This window comes from Castor canadensis, chromosome 8, assembly GCF_047511655.1.
Source record: "Castor canadensis chromosome 8, mCasCan1.hap1v2, whole genome shotgun sequence".
In the NCBI taxonomy this organism is placed as follows: domain Eukaryota; kingdom Metazoa; phylum Chordata; class Mammalia; order Rodentia; family Castoridae; genus Castor; species Castor canadensis.
This window is the reverse complement of record NC_133393.1, coordinates 142639028-142665672: the sequence shown is the minus strand read 5'-3', so window position 1 is coordinate 142665672 and position 26645 is coordinate 142639028. Positions and strand designations below refer to the sequence as shown.

General features: G+C 40.5%; 1 protein-coding gene across 3 annotated transcripts in view; it reads right to left on the bottom strand.

The window, feature by feature from the left end:
* Positions 1-26645, bottom strand: part of Rfx4 (regulatory factor X4) — a 169171-nt gene that overhangs the window by 53786 nt on the left and 88740 nt on the right. For 2 of the 3 annotated variants that reach the window (XM_020180893.2, XM_074084297.1), the window contains exons 5-8: positions 23522-23583; positions 19353-19566; positions 17800-17877; positions 11210-11373 (exon numbers count right to left, since the gene is read on the bottom strand). In XM_020180893.2, the coding sequence (XP_020036482.1) occupies positions 11210-11373; positions 17800-17877; positions 19353-19566; positions 23522-23583 (518 nt within the window). Of the gene's footprint in view, positions 1-11209; positions 11374-17799; positions 17878-19352; positions 19567-21026; positions 22249-23521; positions 23584-26645 lie in introns of those variants that run through there. The other variant, XM_020180895.2, reaches the window with a different exon arrangement.

Sequence of the window (26645 nt, the reverse complement as noted above, 5' to 3'; positions counted from 1 at the left end):
TGCAACCTGATCTTCCTCCCCCTTCCCGCATCTCACTCTCTAGGCTGGGACTCCAGGGTTGGCCCTGCACTTCTAGTGACACACTTTTCCTCCCTTTTGTGCAAATGGCTCCTGTCTACAGCTTCAGCTTCAGCCCCTCTCCTGCATCTTCACCCCGCACTTGCAGGTCCCTGAGTGACCTCCAACCACGCTAACAATAATAGAATTAACTGTTAATGAGCACCAAACACTAAACACTTCACACATACTTCCTTGTTTAATCCTTACCTCACCCTGGGAAGCAGGTACTATTGTTAGTCCTAACAGAGAAGTGAGAACCTAGACTCAGAGAAATGATTTTGTTTGTATGTAGCAAGTGGCAGAGCCAAGATTCAAGCCCAGATCTGTTTTCTGCTAGAGTCTCAGAAGTGAAGATAACCACACTGTGCACTTCAGATGCCTGGGGCTCCCTCCTCTCCAGTGCCTTCTCCTCCTTTTCATTGCCATTCCTTTAGCATTGCAGACTTGGTCCTCAGTCTTGGCCCTTTTGATGTCTTACTCTCCTTGCCGGGCTAACACATACGTACAAAAACACATATGCATACGTTCTTCCTTCTGTTAAACCAAGTATTATTACTAACCACTGTGCCAAGATCACTTGGAAGAGGTGAGAAACCCAGCTCTGAGAATGATACACCTTTCCTACAAAGATGTATGCTTTGTGGTTGCCTCTATAATAGTGTCATTTATTCACCTGATTTTCAGCATGCTTTTCTGAGTTGAAAGAGGAGGTGCCTGAGCCAACTGAGTTGGGAGCTGCACCTCAGCTTGGCCCCGACTGTGAATGAGAGCAACTGTTCACAGACCTCATTTCCACCCTGACCAACCACAGGGCCTGGCACACTGAAGGCACTTAGGCAAGTTGAGGAATGAATATGCAAAACTGTGAAAAGTTGGCTGTCAGATTGATCTTGATCTTTTAAATAACTTTGTCCTCCTGAATGAATGGGAAAGGCACTGGATTTGTAAGTCAGAGACCACAGTGGTAATTATCCAACTATGTAATCTTAAAAAACAACAACAACAACAAAACCCATCTCTGGCAGACTACACAACTCAATGAGGCAGCAAGCATGGTAAAGTTATTTAATGCTGTATTCCAGGGCCAACCATAGTGCCTAGCACATTCTGGTAGTCTGTAAACATTTGATAAATAAATAAATGTTTGAGTCCTAGTAGTTTCATTTTATTTTCAGGTGAGGGTGGATAAGTCATTTCAGCTCTTAAAGCTTCAACTTCCCTATCAGTAAGAAGCCAATTACAGGTAGCAAGGCAGGAGCTAACATTTCATTTGTACTTCCTCAAACTGCTTTATATAAACTGCTATGTGTATTTAATGACTATAAAGTGGTACAGAGATTTGAACTCAGGGTCTCATGCTTGCTGGGCAGGTGCTCTACCACTTGAACCACAACACAGCAATGTGAAGTAGAGATTTAGCCATTCTCGAGTTCACTTGATCAATGAACAGGAAACACTTTACTAGCACAGTCTAAATAGGATGCACACACACTAAGCTCCATATATATGAGTATAAAAATTGAAAGTCAGTCCTAATGCAGAGCTCTTGAATAATGCAGAAAAGGCTAAAATTTGATGTTTATCTCATCCACAAGTCCCATTTTATGTGCGTATCTGTCCCACCTAGAATGCTGAAATTAATATGGTGGGAGTGATGAAAGAACCAGATAATCTGTAAATCATAACTGTTCTTTTCCTCTACAGAGAGCTGAAGTTATAAACACCTAGCCTGGAATTTTTGGAAAGACAGATACCTCCAAAGAGAAGACCTGGGGACTGGTTCACCTGCAGCGAGGGGAGAAAGCAGGGCATCTCCACGAGTCAAATAATTCTGCCAAAAAAACCAAAAAACAAAAAACTAACAATTGCTAAAGGACAAGAATGAACTAGCAGGAAAGTACAGAACTCTGGGAGTCCCAGATACAAAGGAAGCTCACATTTGTTAGCAAGCTCTTTTCCACAGACCTCACCAGGGCATGTGAAAAAGACTGAAGACAGAAAGTGAGAACAAAGGAAGTCCATCTCAGAGGGGACAGCAATTACTGTGCAAAAAGCATGTAGCCCTACTTGCTAGGTCCTACTTGGACCTATCTTCTTTCTAGAACAGAAGACTCAAGCAGCAGAAAACCCTGTGGACTCCATGGCATAAAGGAAGGCCCACTGTAGGTAGGAGAAGGACATAAAGAAAAGGCTCATGATGGGCTCAGACCATCAGAGATTTATCCCAGGGATGGGACAGGATCTCTGAGAATGCCCAACTCCAACAATGAGGCCCCAAACCACAGGGCTTGCTTAAGACTAAGACAGCTCAGACAAAAAAGGACTCCACTTCACCACTTCTCCTCAGCAACAAGCAGGCTAGCAAGCATCAAGGCTCTAGTAGAGTTACACAGGAAAGGCCTAAAGCTGAGTCTGGAGCAGGAGTGTGGAGACCAAAAAACCCAACAAACTTCTAACCTAAGAACAAAATACCCTAGAAGAATTTGAATCTGGTGATACACTGAATGTAACCATAGCAACAACAAAGCCCAAACCAATGAACTTATGAACAGTGATTCAACTCCTTGCATCCAGAGACTAGAAGAAGCAGGGTGCCCATTTCCAGCCATAGATACTATTTACCTCAGTTTCTACTCTTCTAAACACTGTTCTGCAGTCAGTCAAACAATTATAAGATGCACAAAATCAAGAAAAGAATCTGTTCTGGAGACAAAGCAGTCAGCATAACCAGACTATCAAACAAGGAATTTAAAAATAACTACAATTAATATGATTAGTATCAATATGGCTCTAATGGGAAAGATAAACAGTAAGCATGAGCAGATGGGTAAATTCAGCAGGACCCAGGAATTACATTTTTAAAAGAATCAAATGAAAAGTTAGATATGAAAATAAAAACAAAAAATGGTGGCAGATATGAAGGCTACTTACAACGGTCTCATTAACAGCACTGACATACCCAAGGAAAGACAGTGAACCTGAAGATAGGTTGGTGAAAATTACCCAATCCAAACTCAAAGGGAAAAATGAGTGAAAAAGAAAAACAACCTGAAAGAGCTGTGGGACACCAAACAGTCTATTCTGCTTTCTATTGAAATACCAAAAAGGAAATAAAGGAGAAAATAACGAATAAAAATATTTGAGAATTTTCCAAAAATAATAAAATATACTGAAGCAAATACCCAAGAAGCTCAGAAAACTCTAAGCAGGATTCAAAACAAAACACATCATACTTCATACATTGTACATCATTGTCAGCTGAAACCCAAAGCTAGACAAAATCTTGAGGACAACCAAGGAAAAAAGTACATTTCACACAAGGAGGCAAAGGTCTACAAAAGACAAACATGCAAGCCAAAAACATTGGAGTGAAATCTTTAAAATGTTGAAAACAAAATACACACACATAACATACACAAAACTTGTTAATCCAGAGTACTGAATCCAGTGAAAGTATCTTTCAAAAATGAAGGAGAAATAAAATATCTTTCAGGCAAACAAAAAGTGAAATAACTACCACAAGACTTGCAATATAAGAAATATTAAGGAAAAGTCTGCAGGCAGAGGATTATGATACTACACAAATAGTATTAATTTACCCAAAGAAATGAAGATCAGGAATCATTAGAATGAATATAGATTTAAAAGATTGACTTCTATATCTTTAATCACTCTAAAATAGAATTATCTAAGGCAAAAATAGTTATAATATCTTGCAAGTTCATAGCATATGTAGAAATAAAATAACAATAGCACAAAAGAAAGGATGACAAACTGGGAACACAGTGTCATGAATTCCTATACCATATGTGAAGCAGATAACACTATTTCCAGGTATATGAAACTAATTTGGATTTATAAACCCAGAGCAGCCATTAATTTTTTAAAAAGACAAACGGAGTGATAAAACACAGTTAGCCCACAACCAGACACACAGAGAGGGAGATAAAAGAACAAAACTCAATCTAGAAAATTACTAGCAACATGGAAAATTTAACCCAAATACATAATAACATAAAATGTGAAAGTCTAGACATAGCCAGATTTCTAAAAAGTTCTATGCTGAATGTAAAAAGTCTTCCACAGATACAAAGACAGTAACAGAGTGGAAAAATATGCCTTATTAAACACTAATTCTAAAAAAAAACTATAGAATTTAAGTAAAATTCTGAATAAGAAGAATTGACATGACAAATCAATTCTCTTAAGAAGAGAAAGCATCCTACTTTGTAAGTATTTAACAACAAAACTTCAAAATGAGCTACAAAATATTTGAAGCATTTTAGACAAATCCACAACTTAATTGGAGATGTAGCAATAGAACAAATGGACAGAAAATCATTAAGGACAATGAAAACCTAAACAACGCTATCAGTGAACTTGAGCTGACTGACAATTATAGAATGCTTCACCAAATTCTAGCACAGAACAAAGCATACATGGAACATTCACCAACATAGACCATATTCTGGACTATAAAATCAGTTTCAATAAATTTAAAAGAATTGATATATGTTGAAAGCTGTTGAAAAATGGGAGGTAGGAGGTAAAGGGGTAAGGGAGAGCAATAGAAGGGGTTGAACAGACCAACATAAAGTGTACCCACAGTGGGCATACATTGAGAAATCCCTTTGAACATCAACTTAAATATTAATAATGAAATACAAAACTGTAAAATAGGTACAGTGTGGGGGGTGGAGTACTAGTGGGAGGAGGGAGAATGAAGGGTGAATGAAGAAGATTAAGGTGAGAGTATATGGTAGATGGTCTTCATATACCTATATGAAACAGAAGTAAGAAACCTCTTGCAATTGCTTTAAGTGGGGCACGGAGGGGGCTGAGGGGGAGAGATGGTGGGGCAATGTAACAATGTACAACATAGGCCTAATCAGAATTGTCACTACGAGTCCCCCCATCGTATAATGAATATATCCCAATTAAAATTTATTTTTTTAAAAAAGAATTGATATAATACAATGCATGCAATCTGTCTATAGGGAAATTAAGCTACAAATTAATAACCAAAAGATACCATGACAGTCCCCAAATACTTGGAAGTTTAAACATTTCTCTATAGATCAAAAAATGAGTCATAGGGAAAAGTAGAAAGCATTTTGAACTGAATTAAAATGCAAATACAACTTTCAAAATGTGTGGAATATAGCTAAACAATAACCAGAAGAAATTTTATAGTTAAGAAAATGAAGAAACAAGTCAAATAATGAGAGGAAATGTTTTCATAACACATGTCTGGTAAAGAACTTTTTTTCAGGATATTTAACAAACTATTAAAACTCAATAATGAAAAAACAACAATTAAACAGCAAAAACAGACTTGAACAGATATTTAACCAATACATATATAGTGGGTGTGAAATAAGAATTTCAAAAAATGCTCAAAAAATAATTTGCACTCAGAAAATGCAAATTATCATCACAATCAGATTCTGCTTCTCAACATTTAGAGTGGCTGAAACAAACAAAATCCTAATAATATGAAGTGCTGTTTAGGATTCAGAGCAGCAGGAACTTCCAGAATAGCTTGTAGGAATGCACCTTGGTAAACAGTGGCATGTTCTCACTATACAACTCAGCAATCATACTTCTGGCATTTAAGCAAGGAAAATAAAAACTTAACACAAAAATCTGTATACAAATTTTGGAAACAAACTTAAATGCCCTTCAACTATTTCATGGATAAACGATGGTATATCCATACTCTGGAGTACTGTTGAGTCTTTAAAAAGGGGAAAAATTGCTGTCAGATACAACGACATGAATAATGCTACGTGAAAGAAGTCAGACTGAAAGGCTATGGCATAACTCCCCTTCTATACGATTCTGCAAATGGTGAAACCACAGAGACAGAAAGTAGGCTAGTGATTGCCAAAGGCTGGCAGTGGTGAGAGGGACTGACTAGGGGAATGAAGGAATTTTTCTTCAGCGATGGAACTATTTTTATTTTATAGTCTAAAAAAGTAATGAATTGATGAATACAAAGTATAGTCCAGTAAGCCTGAATTTAAAAATTAATATTAAATAAGCAACAACTACAGGAGAGACACAGTGAAATCAGTTGGTATGCCTTCATTAATGATAAGTCTTCCTCGCTTTTCTGCGTCTATAACAGATCTAAGAGGACAGACATTAAGAGGACAGAACTCAGGAATGATAAAGTTGATGCAAGTGATGTAAACATCAAAGCCCGTACCTTGAACTTAGAAGTTCTTCTTTTCAAGTATCAATTGAACACTCACAAAGAAAAGCTGACAGAAGTCTCAAGAAGAAATAGTTTGGCCAGTAGTCTCTAATCACAAAGCAATAAAAACTAAAATGAATAATATAGCCCGAAAACAATAGCTGCTGCTAACACTTGGGAAATTATAAGTGCTGTTTTTAAATTTGGAGAACAAAGAGACACTCCAAAGTAGAACTGCAAAATATATAGAAAATAGCAGTTTTGAAACATTACATATCAAAACCTTGGGGTTATAGATAAAATAGTGCTCAAGAAAAATCCAAGCCTGAAATACTTGTTCTCATAAACAGGAATGAAAGAAAATAAACAAATGGAACATCTAGTTTTTGGTCAGTTTTGTTATGGGTTTGTTGTTGTTTTGGTCACTGATATAAACCAAGCACCTAGCATTGCCAGACACATAGGAGGCACTCAATGAATATTTCTTGAAGAAATGGGTAACAATAAACTTAGAGAAAGTAAAAGAATAAGTTAATAAAATAAAAGTAGGCATTAATATATTAGAGAACGGGAAGGTATAACAGGTCCTGTCTGGAGGTTGGTTCCAGTGGGATGGGGAAGGACACAAGGAATGGGGGTCAGAGGGTGAATATGGTAGAAATATTCTTTACACATGTATGTAAATGGAAAAATGAGACCTGTTGGAACTGTTCCAGGAATGGGGGGAGGGAGTACAGGAGAGTGATGGAGGAGGTGAATTAAACTATGATATATTGTAAGAAATTTTGTAAATGTCACAATGTACCCCTAGTACAATAATAATAAAAAAGTATAAATAATAAATGAACATAAAAACAAACTCATATTTCAGAGAAAAACAGAGCAAGTGAAAGGATATAATGTATAGCAAAATTATTTTAGCAAAAATAATTAAAATTATTTAGCAAAAAAATTAAAAACTGGTGTAATTACTAGACAGGAAATCTAAATTTCATTAGGTTAGAGCGATATCTCTGTCCACTAAGGACATAACTGATGCCTGAGGTTAACAATCTGAAACTTTACCATTAGACTCACTTTTCTTCTTCGGATGTCATTTTTAATGCTATAGTGATAAACTATCAATAGCCAGCTGAGTCTTAGACATCCCCAAATAATGTTTGCATGTACACATGATTTTAAAAATGCAGTAAGACAATATGGAGTCATAATGTTCTCTGATTGTAATCATACGGTAGCAAAATGAATTAAGCAGAATTGAAAAACTTGAGGAGGAAAAAGAAAAGTTAACTAATCAATATTTTGTCATTTAAAAGTTCTGTATTTTCCACCCAGAATTTGTGAAGTTTGATATATCATTAGAAAAATAATCAGTATCTATGCTTGTATTTAAACAACAAATAAACATATTAATGGCAAAAAAAAAAAAAAAAGCCTACAACTATACCATCCTGATGAGACCAATTTCATCTGATCTCAGAAACTAAGCAGCGTTGGACCTGGTTGGTACTTAGATGGGAGAAAACAAAAACTAACAGCATCGATAAAAATATCCAGAGACTGTCCCTTGGAAAAAATTAAAAATTAAACAAATAACGAAGAAATGATAGAAAGTACAACTGTAGACATTAAAAATTATAAAGCAAAATTAATCACAGATACGGCGGAAATTAATGAGTAAATAAACCCTTTCGGCTCAACCCTGAGCAAGTAAGTTTAAAGATTGGGAGAAATGGACAATTTTCTGGGAAAATATAACTTACCATCACTTAGAGAAGACAGAAAAATCTACACTGACTAATTACTATGGGAGAAAAGGAAGAAAAATGTCAAAGATCTAGACCCCAAAACAAGTTAGGCCCAGAGGCTTTCAAAGGGGAAATTAATTCTACATAGTCAAGTGAAGACAATTCCATTGCTGTTAAAACTGTCAGAGCTTAGAAAAAGAGAAGCTTCCAGATTCCTTTTATAGAGGAAGTATGACCTTGATGGCAGCAACTGATAAAGCTGAAATACCAGAAGAAAACTGCTGATCAACCTCAGTTATGATTTTTCACAAAGAAAACCTAAGAAGAATGTTGGCAAAATCCTCCAGCACATCAAAGAAAAATAAAATACTGTAAGTATGTGGGGTTTACTCTAGGAAGCAATAATAGGTTTAATATTAGGAAATGGATAATATGGTCATTTTATAGATAATGAAAAAGTATTGGGTAAGATTCAACAACCATCCTTTATTAAAACATTTAATAAAAACCCTTCACAAAAATAGGGCTGGTGGAGTGGACCAAGGTGAAGGCCCTGAGCTTAAGCCCCAGTACCACAAAAAATAAAAAATGTAAAATGAATTAAGAAAAGATGGGAATTTCTTAGTGTGATAAAATATATCAGTCTTAACCCCCAAGTCAGCACTGTGTTGAATGGAGAAACACTAGATGTATGCTCACTGAATTCAAGAACTTCAACATGTTATTGAGATCTACCCTAATATAGTTAGACAAGAAAGATAAGAGAGTGTGAAAATTACAAAGACAAGTCTAAAATCATCTTTATTATAGACAATTCTAAAAACTGGAAAAATCTAAGAGAACTGCTGAAGAGGAATGCAATTTATTTTAAAAAGAAATGCAATGGTAAAATAATTAAATTTAATATGATTTGGCCAAATAGCTTTAATATGTATATGTTTTATACACACACATACACATGTAAACAACCACCAATCAAGCAAAAGACTGATTAAAATAGCAACAAAAGAAACAATATCTAAGAATAATCATAAATATATAGTACTTATATGAAAAAAACATTTACAACATTCCTGAGAGTCACAGAAGATCAGAATAAATGGAAAATTAAATTGTGCCTAAGTCATGAATTTACAGTACGGTAAAGATGTAATTCTCCTTAAATTGATCTAGAAATGCAATACAGTCTCTCACATGGTTATGTGCGTATATATGCTCATACACATGGCATACATGTATGAATGTATTTGCATAGATGTATATTTAAGTAAACGAGCTGATGCTAAAATAGTTTACATGGGAAAATAAGGACAATAACAGGAAAATTCTCTAAAGAGAAAGTAAGGTGAGGAACTCTCCCTGTTAGATTTAGAAAATGTTTAGTAGTACAAAACCCAAAACAAGTGATCCTGGAATATGAATAGATAGACATATCAATGGTATAGAACAATAAGTTCAGAAGTCACCCCACGTACAAATAAAATTTACTGTATGACAAAGGAGCATCTCAAATTTGTGAAGAAAAGATGAACTAATCCACATTTGGTTTAAGGACAACAAGAGAGCAAAAGATCCAAAGTAAAAGTAAAACACTACACCATAAGATGATTGCCACAAACTGTGGGAAAATTATTTTATAAATGAAGTAGGAAAGACATTCTAAACTATGACAGAAAATCCACATGCCATAAGAAGAAGAACCAATAAATTCAATAGCATAAAATAAGGTAAATGTATTTGCCTTTTTTGTGTGTGGTACTGGGAACTGAACAAATGCAAGGCCCTAGCAGCCCCTCCACACCCTCTTTTTTTTGTTTTGCTTTTAAGATTTGCCTGGGTTGGCCTCAAACCAATCCTCTTGCCTCTGCCTCCCAAGTAGCTGGGATTACAGGCATGAACCATCACACCTCCCTACATAAATGTCTATCTTTTATATGGCAAAGCAAAAGAGCAAGATGAGAATATTTGTGACTCTTACCACATATAAATGGTTAACATATCAAGAGCTCCTCAATTCAATGAGAAAAGTATCAACCACAAAAATAGAAAAATAAATAAGAACAGAGTTCACAAGAAAAATACAAATGGCTTAAAAATATTTATGAAAAGATATCCAACGTCATTTATTATAAGAGATACAAATTAAAACTTCTCTAAGCAAAATCTAAGTCACATATCCTTTGAACCAGAAATTGAGCCCTCTAGCAATCTATTCTATACATATACTCCATGTAGTAGGATGCATAATAACTTGCCAAAACACGTCCACCCAGAACTGATGAATGTGTCCTTATTCAGAAAGAAGGTCTTTGCAGATGTGGTTAAGGCTCTCCCATTGAGATCAGTCTGAATTAATCAGATGCGCCCTAAATCCACTGGCAGGTATCCTTACAGAGATACCTGACACACAGAAAGACACACAGAGCAGTAGGCAATGTGAAGATAGGCACAGAGATTGAAGTGGTGCTACTATAAGCCAAGGAACGTGAGGGACTGCTGGCAGTCACCAGAGACTACAGAGAAGCGTGGGACAGAATCTCCTTCAGAGCCTACCCTGCCAACGTCTTGATTTCAGACTTCTGGTTTATTTACAAGGGACAACTCATAAAACTGTGGACAGGCACAGAGGACACCATAAGGCAGAAAACATTGCTGTGTTTTAAGCCATCCAGTTTGTGATAATTTATTTCAGCGGCCACAAGAGCTAATATATCCCAATCCCACTGTATAAAACAAGGTATATTATGAAGGAATCTCACAACATGGCTTGTAGGAGGACATGACTGGAAACTGAGAGAACCAATTAAATTCAGTATGGTGGAAGCCCATACAGTTATAGCAAAGGAAACATCAACTGGTGCATGTCTAATCCAGGAGGTGGGAGGCCAATGCACGAGGGTGATGAGTTCGAGGCCAGCCTGGGCTACCTACTGAGATCCTGTCTCAAAAAGACCAAAAGAAAAAAAAGCTCTTTATAAAGTCATGTGGAATGCACTTTGTACCATATTCTACCTTTGGACATTTGAACCACACATATGGTTCAAACTATAAACATTCTCTTTATATTCAAAACTGATCTTTACTTTGTAAAAGTCCACTAGTAACAACCTTTGTAAGGCACTGTGCCCAATTGCAGTCAATAACAGAGAAGCAGAATAAGCGTGGGCTCCTCTCAAGGGGAGATGAGAATGAGCATGCCCACCTGTCCGGTAACGCCTGCAGCACGGTAGGCATCAGCACCCCGGAGATAGCCTTATAGAGGATGGAGTCGCACACGCCGACGATGTTCACCACCGTGGAGGAGCCCAGCACAGGCAGCATGTGGGGCGGCATTCCTTGCCAAAAGTGCAGAAGGAAACTTTGAACCTGTATCGACCCACAGAGAGAACCATGAGTTTAGAAGGGGCCTTCCCAAAAGAGCTTTGGGACCCCACCAGGGCAGCCCAGTCTGCAGCGCCATCATCTACCCGCCTGCTGCTCAGGAAGCTATCTCCAGCCTGGTGTGTAGGGAGTTCCTCCTGCCCTGTGTGTGCCATACCCCCATACCCACTGCTGGAGACCTGCCTGGCCTGTCAGCCTGGGGTCTCCTCAGACTGAAAGAGGAGGAGCGCATGAACCCTGAGCTCCTTCAATGATTACTGTGGTTGGGGAATAGTTAAGGAAGGAAGAGTGGAGCATTGTTTTATAAAGGTCAGAGCACCAGCACTCCCTGTAATTTGGGCCCACAGGTGCTTCAGGGGCTTCTAGGAGTTCTGGGAGGGAAGGGGAAAATGTGGGAGTCATAAGTAAGACAAATGGGGTCCAAGGGAGGAGAGTAAGAGACACGTGCAAAAGGGTACTGATTCAAATTTGTGTGTCTCAAACTAGGCAAAATGGGGGGTGGGATTCATATCTCAAACCTTTCATTTTTCCAGAGCTTTGGCCAGTTGGTGCCATTGTGGGCAGTAAGCGGCATGGGCACATGAAGCAGGTGGATTGGCTTTTTCTTTTTATCCCCAGACCACTAGTACCCCCAGGGCACTCAAATCATTATCATCAATGTGATGATGGCAAAGACTCAGACCTTGTTGATAAATGAACAGAGGGTGAGTGTCCAAAGCAGTGAACCCCGTGGCAATTCTCTGAACCTACATCTTCTTTAGTAGGTGAGCTTTTAGGTGGCAGAAGTGGGGTAGACGGACAGGACAAGGGAAGTGAAGGGAAACAGAATATGGTAGCCTGTGGATACAACAACATTCCCAAATATGTAGTCTTCCCCTAATATGGAGGGGCAGCCATCTTGAAGCCGGGGAACACGAAAGTATGGACCGTTGTAAGTTCTAAGAGGCCTGACTTGGTTCCTGAGTTATGTATCCTCCCCTCTCCCAAAGATGGACACTCTTGAAGCCCAGGTAGCATTTCCTGAAGCCCTGGTTCCCCAAATCAGTTCTGATCCAATGTGGGAGATAACATTCCCTTGGAGCTGGTGTTACTGTAGCCATGAGCTTTCTTTTCTGGGTGCCTCCTATAAGCCAGGCACTTCACATAGGTTGTCTCATGTGGTACTTGTAATGATACCATAGCTGATGATCTTTACTCCTGCTTACAGAGTCATTAAGTACACTGTCCAAAGCCAGACAGCAAGTCATGGATGGATGAAACAGAGCCTATGTCTACCTTGGTCCTTCCAACAATCAGTTTCATGTCCAGTTTGTTCTTCAGGTATAACATATTCTACCCCATTCCTAAGGCCCATATCTTTCCCTGGGCTGCTGCCACTCCCAGAATTTCTGTCCCTGCCCAGGTGACCTGCAGCAGCCTTCAGCTCCCTCCCAGGAGTAGAGTCTTATTTTCTTCTGGCCAGGGAGATGAAGCCCTGCCCAAGTCCAGTCTGGCCACCCAAACTCAGCCTCCCATGGTCAGAATGTCCCTGATGCCACACCCTGCCTGCACTTCCCAGTATAAGCATTGGATAAAGGTCTGGGGGATAGAATTGGGGGAAAGGCACACCCCTCAGACTCTAGAGGAAAATGATGATTACCAAAAAAAAAAAAAAAAATCAAAGTGGTAAATGAAGCCATGTCTGTGAGTTATGAGACTTACAGTACAGCTCAGTTTATTCCATGACAGATAGAAAATTTAAAACAAAATTTGAATGAGCACGTACTGACATCCAGGACCCAACTAACAACTAGGGGTGTGATATCTCTAAGCCTCAGTTTCTTTATCTGTGAATTGAGGATAAAAGTAGTACTTACAATACAGGTTTTGGTAAGGATTCTTAAACAGTACTTACTGTCGAGCATAGAGCATTGTAGAAACGTAATAAAGATTAGCTGCAATATCATGAAGACCCTACTGCAAATAGACCTAAGAAATCAATGTACTCCCCCAAGTATTTGGGACATTCCTGCTTTGGTTTCTGAATGTCACCCAGACAAGACACCCATGATGGCTCTGTTCTGTCATTGAGATATCTGGTGGTTGACCATCAGCCTGACCTGGACCTGGAGATGGCCACCACCCTTGGACAAGGTACTGTCCACTGATCCCAGCTTGTCCCTAGACATTGGCCTCAGGCCATTTCCTGCCTCACTCTTCCTGCACCAAGTAAGAAACTGCCCACTTGATTCCTAAGAGGTGGTAGATTCCAAATTCATCTGCCTTACTTGGCTCTGCTTGCATGCAGCCCTACCCCTCCTTTTTATATACGCAATCAATTTCTAGCAAAAAGTCTGAAAAAGATCAGCTACTGTGTAGGGTAAAACAAATCTGTGCAGAATCAGTGTCTTTAGCAGGCATCTGTTGTAAGCCTGTTCAAGCTGCAAAGGGATCCCTGAGCATTCTTATTTCCTCACAGCTTTTGTAGGAAGAGGATTACCCACTTTTGACCTCCTTTCCTTCTCTCTCTATATTGGACCATTTAATGTCCAGTGGTTGTGGCTCCTCTGGGTGAAGAGGAAAAGGAAGGAGGTAGAATAGTGTAGCAATCAAAAGCTGTGATTTGGAGGTCAGGTGTGTGCAGAAGGGACGGCTCACACAACCTCTCATGGACTGGAGGGGAAGAGGGGGACAGGCAAGGGTTGTGAGAGTTGTGGAGTTGAGTAGTTAGATGGAGGGTAGTGGCAATCTAAACCTTGGGAGAAAAAACAGATTTGGGGCAGAAAACTAAGAAATCTGATCTGGTCATATAAAGTCAATTGACTCAAGTGCTCAAGACTAAATATATGAGAGCAGCTTTTATAAAATGGCAATAATGATTCTTACCTATTATTAGGATGGAATGAGATAACTTATGTAAAATGCCTGGCACTGTGTAGGCATTTAATAAATGGAAACTTATTATTAGAAGAAGGAAGAATTCTGATAAGTTCTCCTCATTCCTTGCCCACATAATTTATGGAAGAATCAGAGGCAAATGATTTGAATATGATTATTTAAAAGAAGTTTTCTGAGTTATCCACTTCAATCTCCAAAATTCTCAGCTGTTTTTCCCTTAGCTCAATGAAGTATCAGGAGATTCTTTCCCTAAGAACACCTAAGCAGCCGGGGGCCCATGGCAAATACCTGTAATCCTAGGTACTTGGGAAGCATATCAGGAAGACCAGGGTTTGAGGCCAGCCAGCCTTGGACAAATAGTTCTTGAGACCCTGTTTCAAAAATACCCAACACATACACACACACACACATACAAAGAGCTGGTGGAGTGGCCCAAGTGGTAGAGCACTTGCCTAGCAAGTGTGAGGCCAAGTTCAAACCCCAGTACCACCAAAAAGAAAAAAAAAATAGATACTTAAGCAAAATTTTTAAATCTTTCCCATGTCCATATTTATTGCTAATATACTGGCAACTTGTGGGAGAAAAATCTTAACGATTTCCAGTAGGGGTACTTAATTGTTGTAGTTTTGGAAAGATCTCATTAAGACAACGGCTACCAAAATAACCATTATGTTCCAGTACAAAATCAGGCACATGATTTCATGCATATCCCAATTTTACTGTGAGGTAGATGTAATTATTATCTCCATTTTTACAGCAAGAGAAATTGAGGTTCATACAGTAAGTAATTTGCTCAAGGCCATAGATTAGTAAGTGGTGATTTTGGGACTGAAACATAGCACTGTGGGACTTTACAGCTCATTATGCAATGTTATCTGGAGAAAACTTATAGAGTTCCCCCTACATGCAGATTTATATTCTTTGTACTTGTGTGGCAATAAGTAATTGGCATTTTTAAATTCACCTGTCCATTCATCCACCCACCTACCAACCCATCCATCCATCAATCCACCCATTCATGCACACAATACATATTTTCTGATTATCTAACAGTATGGCTGGCCAGGATATAGTAATGAACAAGGTCCCTGCCCTGCAGGGCTTACATTTTAGTGGTTAAGACAAATAGTGAACAGCAAAAAAGATGACTTAGAGGCTGGGAGCATGGCTCAAGTGGTAGAGCACCTGCCTAGCAAGTACAAGGCCCTTAATTTAAGCCCCAGTACCACACCAAAAAAAGATAATTATGGTACTAGCATAAATGATAATCTCAGCCAATATGAGAGACCTTAAAGACTTTAAGCAATCCATTTACTGATGACTTCTCTCAACTGTAGGAGAAAGTCACATTCATCAGAGATAAGCTATCCCCCTTCATTCTTTTGTGGTTGGGTAGAATGAACCACGTCTTGATTAGTCATCCTAAAGACCACAAGCAAATAGCCATACTATGGAGAGAACATCAGACTAAAGGTGACAAAGAATCTAGTCACCACTTTGGCCCTACCTAACTGCATGACCTTGGCAAGTCTCTTAACTCTCTAGATGACATATCTTATAAAAGCAAGCATTTGCATGACTGTTTACAGTTTATAAAGAGCTTTAACCAGGCTTTGTAATATGTCCTTCTAGTAATCCTGTGAATTAGATAGGGGAGGATGCTATTTTTTTAATCTTTCTTTTTTGAGTGAGGCTTGGAAGGCAGAGCCAGGTCTTGAATCTGGTTCTCTTCCTATGGAAGCACTTTGCCCATCACAAAGCTCCTGAACCTCTTACCATATATTCTGCACCCTAGCAGCTGGCTTGCATGCCCTTTTCCCCTCTAGACTGTATCTTATGTGTCTCCAATGCTGTGCAGAAACATTAGGTCATCAGTAAGTGTTGAAAATAAGTGAATGGAAATGAAATGAGATGATGAGAGTGAGTTTCGAGTTGATTAAAGCTGCATATGAATGTAAGGGAGGACTGTCACTACTTTTATTGCTAGTAATTGTGACACCTCTCTAATGTACAGCATAAGTTGCTGCCCTATGAGGGGCCACACTCCCCAAACCCCTTGCATCAGGGTGGGACCATGGGACCAGCTCTTGCCAATGACATAATGATGTGTTTTATTTCTAAACTGACAAAATTAAGAATGGGAGATGCCTTCCTTTTCTTCCACCTATCAACTGAACAATAGAACTTTAAGGCTCTGGGGGGGGGGTCACAAGATACAAGAATCCTGGGTCCCTAAGCCATTCCCAGCCACCAACCTCTAAGCCAAGGGCACTCACATTGGTTTGTGACATGAGTGAAGAGCAATAACTTAAGATGGGGGTGTTATTTGTTATAGCAGCTGATGTTGTCTTACCCAGTCATGAATCATTATTTGCCCGATCTCACTGAATTTTGGAATGTAAGACATAGGCAAACTGGTTTGAAAAAAAGCATTGATGTTTCTTTCTTACTAAAATAAATACACTGAAATGATCACTTGAGTAATTTTGGAGGTTTTAAAGGACATTTTGGAAATCTCGTGGATAAAAGTTGAGAAGAGTAGTTTTTTACCAACACACAACTATCTCTTCTGGAGCTGTGTCTATGAGCTAGCTGATAGTGTTAGGGCTCAATAAACATCCATTGCTGTGAGACACCACCATGGGAAGGTAGAAAAATATGGTAGAAGAGCATTTGGTGCCTTACATCTTTTTCATACTCCCTCCTCTTCCCATAATACTCCTCCTTCACCAAAACAAACACAAAAGAAATCCCCGGGATCTTTTCCACCAATAACTACTATCTTTTATAATTCTTTTAAAGCCTATATTATCTTCCTTCAAGTTGAATGTCCATATCCAGTCATAGGGTGTTGCTGTTATTGCTGCTTTTGCCTGAAAAGCTTTTTCTTTCAACAGCCAGGCTTCTGGTTTATAGGGTAAAATGTGTGGTTTCTTGCCATTCCCCCTGGAAGGCTCTTTTGGGTGGCATTTTAGGCAGGAGGATTTTATTGTCACTCTCATTATGTAACAAGTGTCTCAATCCCTTCTCTCCATTTTTTCTTTAACTGTAATATTTTTAAATAAAAATGAAATGGGCTTTTTGCATTGTTTGCATGTAAAGATGACTGTATAGGTAAGATTTGGTAGAAAAGTGGAGGAGGACAAGCTCCAAATGCACTAATGTGGATGACCTCAGGAGAAGGTTAAATCCAACCCATAAGAAAGCTTTGCTTTAGTTTCTCTGAATCTATAATTCTGCACATATTGATATGCTGTCAAAATGGACTTCCCAGTGTGCCAAAAGGGCAGGATGTGGTTCATAGTTAAGTCAAGGAGACCCCATGCCACCTGCTTTGCACACATGAGCTCTGTCACACACAGATGATGACAGTACCTGATTTGTAGGATCACTATGAGGCTTAAGTGAACCAATGGGCATCAAAGGCTTCTAGAAGCCAGGCCTGGCACCTGGCAGAAGCTCATGAAGTAGGGGCTGATGTGAAGTACAAAATTTTAATACAGAGTATTTACAGCTCAACACTTGTTGACCTACCTCATCAAAGTTGGCTCTTATTACAGTGTCCAGTATTCTCTGACAGTGTGTTCTGTACATCATAATAAAGGTAGAAACCTGTGGGGGGCGGGTGCAGGATCAACAACAAAGGCAGATATTAATACATATCAAGGCCCCCCTGGGAATTTCAATGTTGTAGTCATTCATTCTCTGTTGGAGGGATGGAATTCGCTAACACCTATGTGTCTTGCAAGACCCAAATGGGTCTGACTGTCCCAGGTGGTGTACTCTGGCCCTTGGCTCCCTGCTCTGGACTCACACAGCACCTGAGTGTGTATCCCTGTCAGAGTCCTCACCCTGTGGTTCAGAAAGCACTGGTTTCTTTCTGCCCCCATGGTGTGGAGACACCAAAGTGGCACATTTTTGTTCACACCGGTATGTCCAGCATTCAGCATATTGACTGAATCAGTAGGGCTGATTGAAGTAAATTCCCCTCATTGGCTAAGCTACTGAAAAATAAAAGCCCAGTGTGTATATGTAAGAAGTGCTTCTGCCAAAATCACCATAGACATTTCAGAATTCTCTGGAGTCTGCTTAGCGTGCAAGGGTGCACGCGCGCACACACACACACACATACACACACACACACACACAAAGTTAGAAAGAAAAAAAAAATCTCTCCTCTTTCATTTATCCGGGAACTTTAAACACATGATGCAGGTAGTTTGTTGATCAAAAAAGCAAATTTGAGGAAAAAAATCTAGTTCTTAAATTTAATCATCCTTTACAGATACAAGTCCATCTTCTTCATTCTTCAGAATATACACACATAATTTTTATTCTCTTAAATTTGCTTATACAAGCATCACCTCCCCACTTGGCTATCAGCTTCCTGAAAATAGGACTCGTGATCACTCTCCACTGCACCCCACTTCCTGGTGTGATACTCTGGCTTAGTGGAAGCTGGATGCATGTTAGGGCACTGCACTAGAGATGTGGTACGCCAAGGGAAGACTCCCCAGGCTTGGATTTCTCCTCACTTGCTCCAAATTCCCTGTGATCAAAACCACCTGATTCACCCCACTTATAAGAATCTTCTTTGTCTGTGGGACTGTGATTTCACCAAATTCCCTGCAACACAGGGGAAAATGAACCTTATTCTGTGTGAAAGCAATCCAGAGGATTCACTCTTGTGAAACAAGAGTGCTACATCATAGGACAGGTATGAGGAAGGCCAACAGACAGAAGGTAGATAGTAGGTAGGTAAGTAGACAAGTAGATAGATAGGATTGAGGTGGCTAGAGTAAACTTTTATATTTTAGAATAGTTTGGATTTACAGAAAATTTGTAAAGACAATATACAGGAAGTTCCCATATACTTCACACCCAATTGCCATTATTGTAAACATACTAGTATGGTGTATTTGTCCCAACTACTATACTAGTTCATTAGTACTAACTACATCTTTTTATAAAGTAACTGTTTTGCAATAAAAGTGTATGATCGGCAGAAAGAGAGAGAGAGAGAGAGAGAGAGAGAGAGAGAGAGAGAGAAGCTACCCACACCCCAGTAATCACTTTGGGCAGGTTACCTTCTCCTCAGGCAGACTGGCTGGCAAATTTAGGTCTTTGACATTTGGAAACTCTGGCAGCAACGTTCCAAGTTTGGACCGGGGTGAATAGGCCACTGTCTGCTTGTTCACTTCTTTCTTGCCCGTCTCACTCACCCAGGCAGCTCCTTTCTTGGAATACATCACATCATAATACTGGGAGCTTTCCTTCACTGCTATGCCGTAGTAATGGTACCTAGGCCACAGAAAGAGAGGAGAGAGAGAGAGGGAGAGAGAGAGAAAGAGGAGGGCCCACATGGATCATTATTAGGTGGGGTTTCCCAAGAATGGCTGGACACCTCCTACCTGGAGCTGGAAGTGTTAACTCTTCTATAAGGATTGGTATCTCTTGTCTAGAATTAAACCAAAGTTTCATGTTGCCAGCCATCAATCAGGTTAAGTAAAAATAACTAAAATTGCCTCCTACAGAAAATGTCAAGTCAAATCCTTTGCAGAGAGGGAATAAAAAAATTTTCCATTGTACTTTATCTCTTGTATCTACCAAATGTGATCCTGGAGTACAGCACTTAGCGTCCCCCTCCATGGGCACCGAAGCGGCAGGGTGTGTTTATGACTGCTAACTGCACCACCAACCAAAAGCAATACATGCTAGGCTCATAAAACCATTATTTTTAAAAAGATAAATTCAGTGCTTCATTTGACAATGAATGTCAAACAAAGACCAGAACTTTTTACTAACTCAAAATCGAGCTTAACAATAGCAATGCTTTCAATTAGGACGACAGAGGGATGGAAGTTGCATTCTGTTTGGATCTTTGCTGCAATCTGTTGAGCACTTTGCAAAGTGGCCTACATTCATTTGTAAAATAACCTTATGAAACAGGGATTATTACAGTCTTTCTAAAGATGAGAAAGTAGAGGCAAGAAAGTAATTTGCTCAAGGTCATAAAGCAATTTGAGGTAAGAACAGGTTCTTGACCACAGGTTTGACTACAAAGCCACTGTGCTATACTGACAGAAAACACAGCTATGGTAGTGTCATAAACTTTGATGGGCATAAGAATCACTTAAGGACCTTAACAAACACAGATTCCTAGTCCCCTTCCTGGGACCTACTGATTTAGAACTTCTGAGAGTGTGGCTCAAGAGTCAGCATCCCAGGTAATCAGGAAGCACATCGGTTTGAAATCTGTAGTGATAAGGGCTTGCTTGACACATTATTTTACTGAAACTCGCAAAGTCTCCATGAGACTGGGAATAATTGTTACCTCCATTTTATAGACAAGGAAACTAGGGTTCAGAGAATTTAAGTAACACACCCAACATCACCCAGTGAGTAAGTAGTAGAGGCAGGATTTGAACCTCTAACCTGCTTTTAACCACCAAAGCCAGTGATTCTCAAGCTTTACTACCAATAAGAATCACCTGCAGAACAGAGTCCAGCCTTCCTGTCCCAACCCCAAGATTCCGATTTTCACAGTCTGGTGGCAATACTAACTAGAATAATTCATGGTCCTCGCTTTCAAAAACTCTGCACGATATATTTATTCCTTTTCTCTACCCATGGCTATGTCATGATGGTCACAAGAAAATGCAAGCGAGGAAGCATCTGAGTCTCAGAAAAGGCTTTCCCAGGGAGGGAAGAAATAGGCACATATATTTTTCCCTCTCACCAACCCTCCTCATTGCTAATACCATTCTGTGAAATTTCTGCTCAGTGGGCAGCTCGCCTCCACCTGAATGCCTCCTGGGATGAAGAACTCAGGCCCTCCGAAGGCAGTCCAGTTCATTTTCAGCTGACAACAGTTATCAGAAAGTTCTTTGTGTTGAGCTATATCTGCCGTCTGGGCCTTCTACTTCCCAACTGTCATATAACTGCCTTTCCATCTGAAGAGCAGTTCTTGGTGGGGGGAGGGGCTGGTTCCAGCGGCTCCAGGGGTGCCATTCCAGTGGGAAGACAGTTATGGCATACCAACCTAACTTGAAAAAGTTCCCCTTTATAATTTCTTAAGGTCAACATAGTCATAATAGGACTGGAGGCATGGCTTATGTGGTAGGGCATCTTCCTAGCAAGCTCAAGGCCCTGAGTTCAAACTCCAGTACCAAAAAAAGGTTTTTTTAAGATAGTCCTAATATATTCAAACCAGACCACTTCTTGATTATTCAGTTCATGTTGCTAAAATTGGCAATTACAGTAAAGCTATTGCCCTGGTTCCTTCTTAGTTTTCCTATTTCCTTTCTGCAGGGCATGTCAACACTCTTCACTAGCCATCCCCAACATTTCTTCTGTCAAGGTAAATTTGCTGAGGGAGTTTCTCCACCAGGTTAAGGGACACTAGAGCTTCTTACTGCCTTTTGGTTGGCTGAAGGAGTTAACAACCTCAGAGGATCCTCTGGAGTGGATACAAGACAAATGATTACACAGAACTTTTAAAAAGGACATTGCCCAGTTTGCCACCCTGAAGGCTAAAGAAAACACAACAGCAAACAAACAAAACCAGGCTCTCACATGCAGACAGAAGGGATCTTTCTCCAAGTTCACGTAGGGAAATCTTTCTGTTTTATTTTTACCATCTTCATTCTTCAACTTTATTATTTCTCTATACTAATTCCTCCTCTTCTCAGAAAGTAGCAACAGTGTGTTAGAATCAGTGATTCTTCAGAGACCATGAGCTGGACAAAACCAACTCACTGGTACTCATTCAACATCCTTCCATCCATCCATCATCTGCTCAATCAACTTTTGGAATCACCTACCTTGTGCTCACAAGCAAACAAGGAGGGAAGACTCTGGCTTTTGCACTCTGTGAGCTTACCAAGGTTGAAACCTCTTTCTAAAACAAATACTGGAATTTCTCTTTATATATGAGGTTTCTTACCTCTACTTTGTCACCTTGGGAAATTATTAAGAATTTATTCCACAATGTCCTTGGTTCAAACATTTTTCTGGAAGTCTCTTTGGAATTTGTTCCAAGAGCTTCTGAACCACACACAAAAAAAAGTCTCATTATTTTTCAGAATTTTACTCAAAAAGGGATTTCTCAGTTTGATCATCCATTTTCTTTCCCAAACTTGAACCCACCCTAGGAAAATAAAAATGTGCGGTGCGGGGCTGACATGAGTCCTTGGGGGTCAGAAGTGCCGCTCAAGGTGACAGTATGAGCACTTCTGAAATGTCCTTAGAGACAAGGCTTCTAAGTTCTATATGGGGGTTAAAAAAAAAAGTTTCAGTGTTTTCTAACTCCCTATGTGCTGCCACGATCAACATGTTCAAAAGGTTTAGAAATGCTGGATAATAAGGCACCCTCTAGTGGACCCACCATGTACATTAGCATAATAAAGCTTTTTAGAAGTTTTACAGTAAAGGAAGCTGTTTAACTCAGGGCTGACCAAACCTACCTGGCCACCTCCTTTTTTTCATGGGACACCTATTAACATTCAACAACATTTGAAACATCCTTCGGGCAAGTCCTATAAATCCAGATTTTAGTGAAGCCTAAGCAGAATCATCAGAGGTCCCTTTTTCTCTGATGTACAGCTGGGAGACAGGTGTCCACATAGCCTTCACTCCATCTCAGATCTTCCTTAAAGATCACTTCCCAGGCTCCACCCCCCTTTTGTTATTTCTACTGCAATGCTTGTGTTGGAGATCTGATTCTATTTATCTTGTCTGTCTTACCCACCAAAATGTTCTCAGGACTTCTATCTTGACTCACAGAAAGTGTGAAGTAAACATTGGTTGGTTGGCTGAGGGCATGATGAAGGGGAGACAGTGTACCCTGCATATCACGGAGAAGCTGGTCCTTCCTGCCCATCTCCTGTGCAGAAATTAGTACCCATTTACTTCTCTGGCCTACTGAATATTATCAGAGCAGAGTTTGCTCTCAGATGGCCCAAGAAGCCTCAAGGCAGTCCTTGAAATGATGCCTAGACTATTTTACCAAAAACATCTGAGGGCAGGGTGGCACAAAAATCATATTCCATCAAGCAGCTGGGCCATAGGCCCCAGGCTTTTGGAAGGTCTATGTTGCAAGGGTCCTGAGAGAGGGGTCCCAGCAGTTATAAACCTCCTCCTTGTTCCCTCTAGGCACAGACCTGCGAACAGAATTCAGGATGAGTGGCCTGGGTTTAGCCTGTCTCAAGGCCTGGAGACCCACACCGCACAGGTCACATGGCTGCCCAGTGCTTACTTTGACTGTCCTCGCGTCCCGAGTCTTCTGGTGGTCAGCTGAGGAAACTGCTGCCTTATGATCTGTAAGTCAACACAAGAATCAGTTACCCAGTGGGAGACATTGGGGTGCTGTGACTGAGTGTTATAAACAGCGATCCTAAGAAGGGAGAACAACAAAGGTCCTTATTGCTCTGACTTGCTCCAAGTCTGTGGGGACCCTGCAGAAAACAGTTGATGCTGGGAGGCCAACAGGATGGTGGTGGGGCTGAGACCCTCACTTGGCTGCTCGGCACTTCACTCCTCTTAATGCACAGCCTAAGGAACACCTGCTGGTCCAGAAGGTGCCACTCCCTGCTTACTTAGACCCTCCAAGTGCCTTCCATCACACACAGAACCAAATCCACCCTCAGCCTCCATGACCAGGCCCTGTGTATCTCCTGGCCTTCCCTCCCACGGATCACACCACAGGAATGAAATGTCACCCAGATCTCACAAGATTGAACCATTCTCTTAAGTCGATCTGGCTTTGGGGCAAGGTCCCCTGTCCAGAAGCGTCCTTGAACCAGCCAAGGTCATACAGCCCCAGTAGTCCCTCGCCATCACCTGGTCCTTGTTTTAGGATTTTTCACTTAACCCCACCTGAAATGCTTGGTTTGTGTCTCCTACGACTTGAATGCAAGGTACAAGAGAGCAAAGATCTTGCGTGGGACTTGACACATGGGAAGAGTTTCACCTACATCACTGACTGAATGAACTCTCCTGCAGGGGAGTGTCCCTTACCTGTCTGCAGAGGAGAGAGTGGTGACTGCCATAGCCCAGGACAGCCACAAAGACTTATGGAGAGACCATCTCCTGAGGTGGGAGCACACCAAGGCCTCTTTCCTGGGTGTTACTGAGATGATGTTTGAGTGCAGGGTTTGTGTATGAGAATTTTGAATTAGATGCAAACTCAGCCATTTGTTAGGTGGGGCCCTTGGGCAACAAGTTAGTTCACACTCAGCTGACTCAGCTTTCCCATCTGCAAAATGGGAGGGTTACCTCTACCTTAGAGAATCCTTGTGGAATTTGAAAAGGCAAATAAATGTAAATAATTGGCCATAGAGCTTGGCATTTAGTAAGCACTCAATAAACAGTACTCATTATTACCACTGACTATTCTGATGACTAGCTTCCTTTTAATTCCAGGGGTTTTCCCCTTGTTGTTGTTGTGTTTGTTAATTTGTTTATTTTTGAAACAGGGTCTTGCTGGGCACCAGTGGCTCATGCCTATAATCCTAGCTACTCAGGAGGCAGAGATAAGGAGGATTGTAGTTTGAAGCCAGTCCAGGCGAGTAGTTCAAGAGACCCTATCTCAAAAATACTGAACACAAAAAGGGCTGGTGGAGTGGCTCAAGGTGTAGGCCCTGAGTTCAAGCCCCAGCACCACAATAAAATAAAAACTGCTATGGAGTATAGGCTGGTCTTGAACTTACAGCACTCCCCACATAGTACTGAGATTACAGGTGTGCACCACTATGCCTGGCCGCCAGGGACTTTCTTTTTTAAGCCTAAACAAATTCTTCCAGACCCTCTTTCTTAGCTCAGCACTGTGGAGACGCACAGGGTCAGAGAATATGAGCCTGCACACTGCCCTTCCTGAAAATGCATGCTGGGTGGATTTCCCACTGGTGGAGCAGGAGCCCAAGGGCTTTCTCTAGAGATGGGCTCAATCTCTGGATCCATTCACACCCTCTTTCATCCACACCAGTGCTCTCATTGATTGACTTAAAGGTTCTGTGACCCTGTTTGTTGTTTGAACTTGTACATACTCTTTAATGTCTCTTGCCTTAGCTTCTTCCAGGGATGTCTGAGGACTTAGAGGGTTAGGTAGTCCTCCCCTAACTGGGAGAGGGACAAGTGATGGTGGCCTCAAGTAAACTGGCGTCAGTTTCAGTAGGATAGGAAGAAGAGGATGAATTAAAAAGAAGTCAAGAACCTGGAATGAATAGCAGCAGGAAGATTGTTGATTTGGACCTGTTAGGGAGCCGACTGTCTTCAGTGTGGATGGCAGCATTGCCTCATCTGAAAATGGTGAGAAAAGGCGTACCTCACAGGATGTGTAGACAACCCAATGCAATCACACCACAAAGGCACTTTTGGAAGTAGAAAGCTCTTTTAAAATTGAACAACCCAACCCAATTCAATAATTCTCCAAATTATGTGTCACTTTGTAGGCCACGCATCCCAATTTCTCTAATTTTATCCCCTATAAAGAGAGGACCCAGGCTTCTCACTTCGTCTTCAGCTCTCTGAAATTATTATGACCTAAGTAAAAGTCAGTTTCAAAGACTGGGTCGATGACAGTACTCTTTAGATGCTTTGCTCGGTTGTGCAGTCAAAGCCCGCACTAAGGTTCAGTGACCTCTTCACCTTGGGTTTGTATTGACCTGTGGCCAAGCTTCCAGATTCATCACATGACCAGCTGCAGAGCCAGGCTCTGAAGCAGGTCTCTATAACAGAAGAGGTAGCGATATACCAGTACAGACCAAAAAGAAATACAGACAAGAAAAGCATAAAAACGGAACCAGGGCTTCTTCACAATGGTTAAAAGTGAGCTATGATTTGGTTCTGAATTTCTTAGCCATCCAAGCAAAGGAGGTAATATAATAAACTTACAGGAGTCCCAGTACCAGTAAGGTAAGTGCTACAAGTTGCTTAGGAAGGGAAAAACAGAGCTTTTCCTACTTCTAGTTCGGGGAATTTCTCCCATGCAAATGGGCACAACAGAGGTGTATCATATTGAGCCCTCTGACATTAGCAGACATTTAGAAAATAGTACTGTCCCATGCTGTCAAACCCACAGTGAAACTGCATACTCAGATTGCTAAAGACTTATTAGTACACCCTTCCCCAAAGTATTTTTACAATAGACATCAAGAGCCACAAAACACTCATACTTTTTGATCTATCAATTTAAAGGAAATCATCTAAGAAGAAAGGCAACTGTGGGGCTACTGATGCGAGGGAAAGAATAAAAACAACACAGATGTCTGACGGTAGGACCCTGGCCCAATACATGACAGCGGTATCCTCAGTAGAACTCATGACGGTAACAAGAACGAGGTCGTGGCATGAGCACGCCTGTGACATAGTCAGTGAAATAG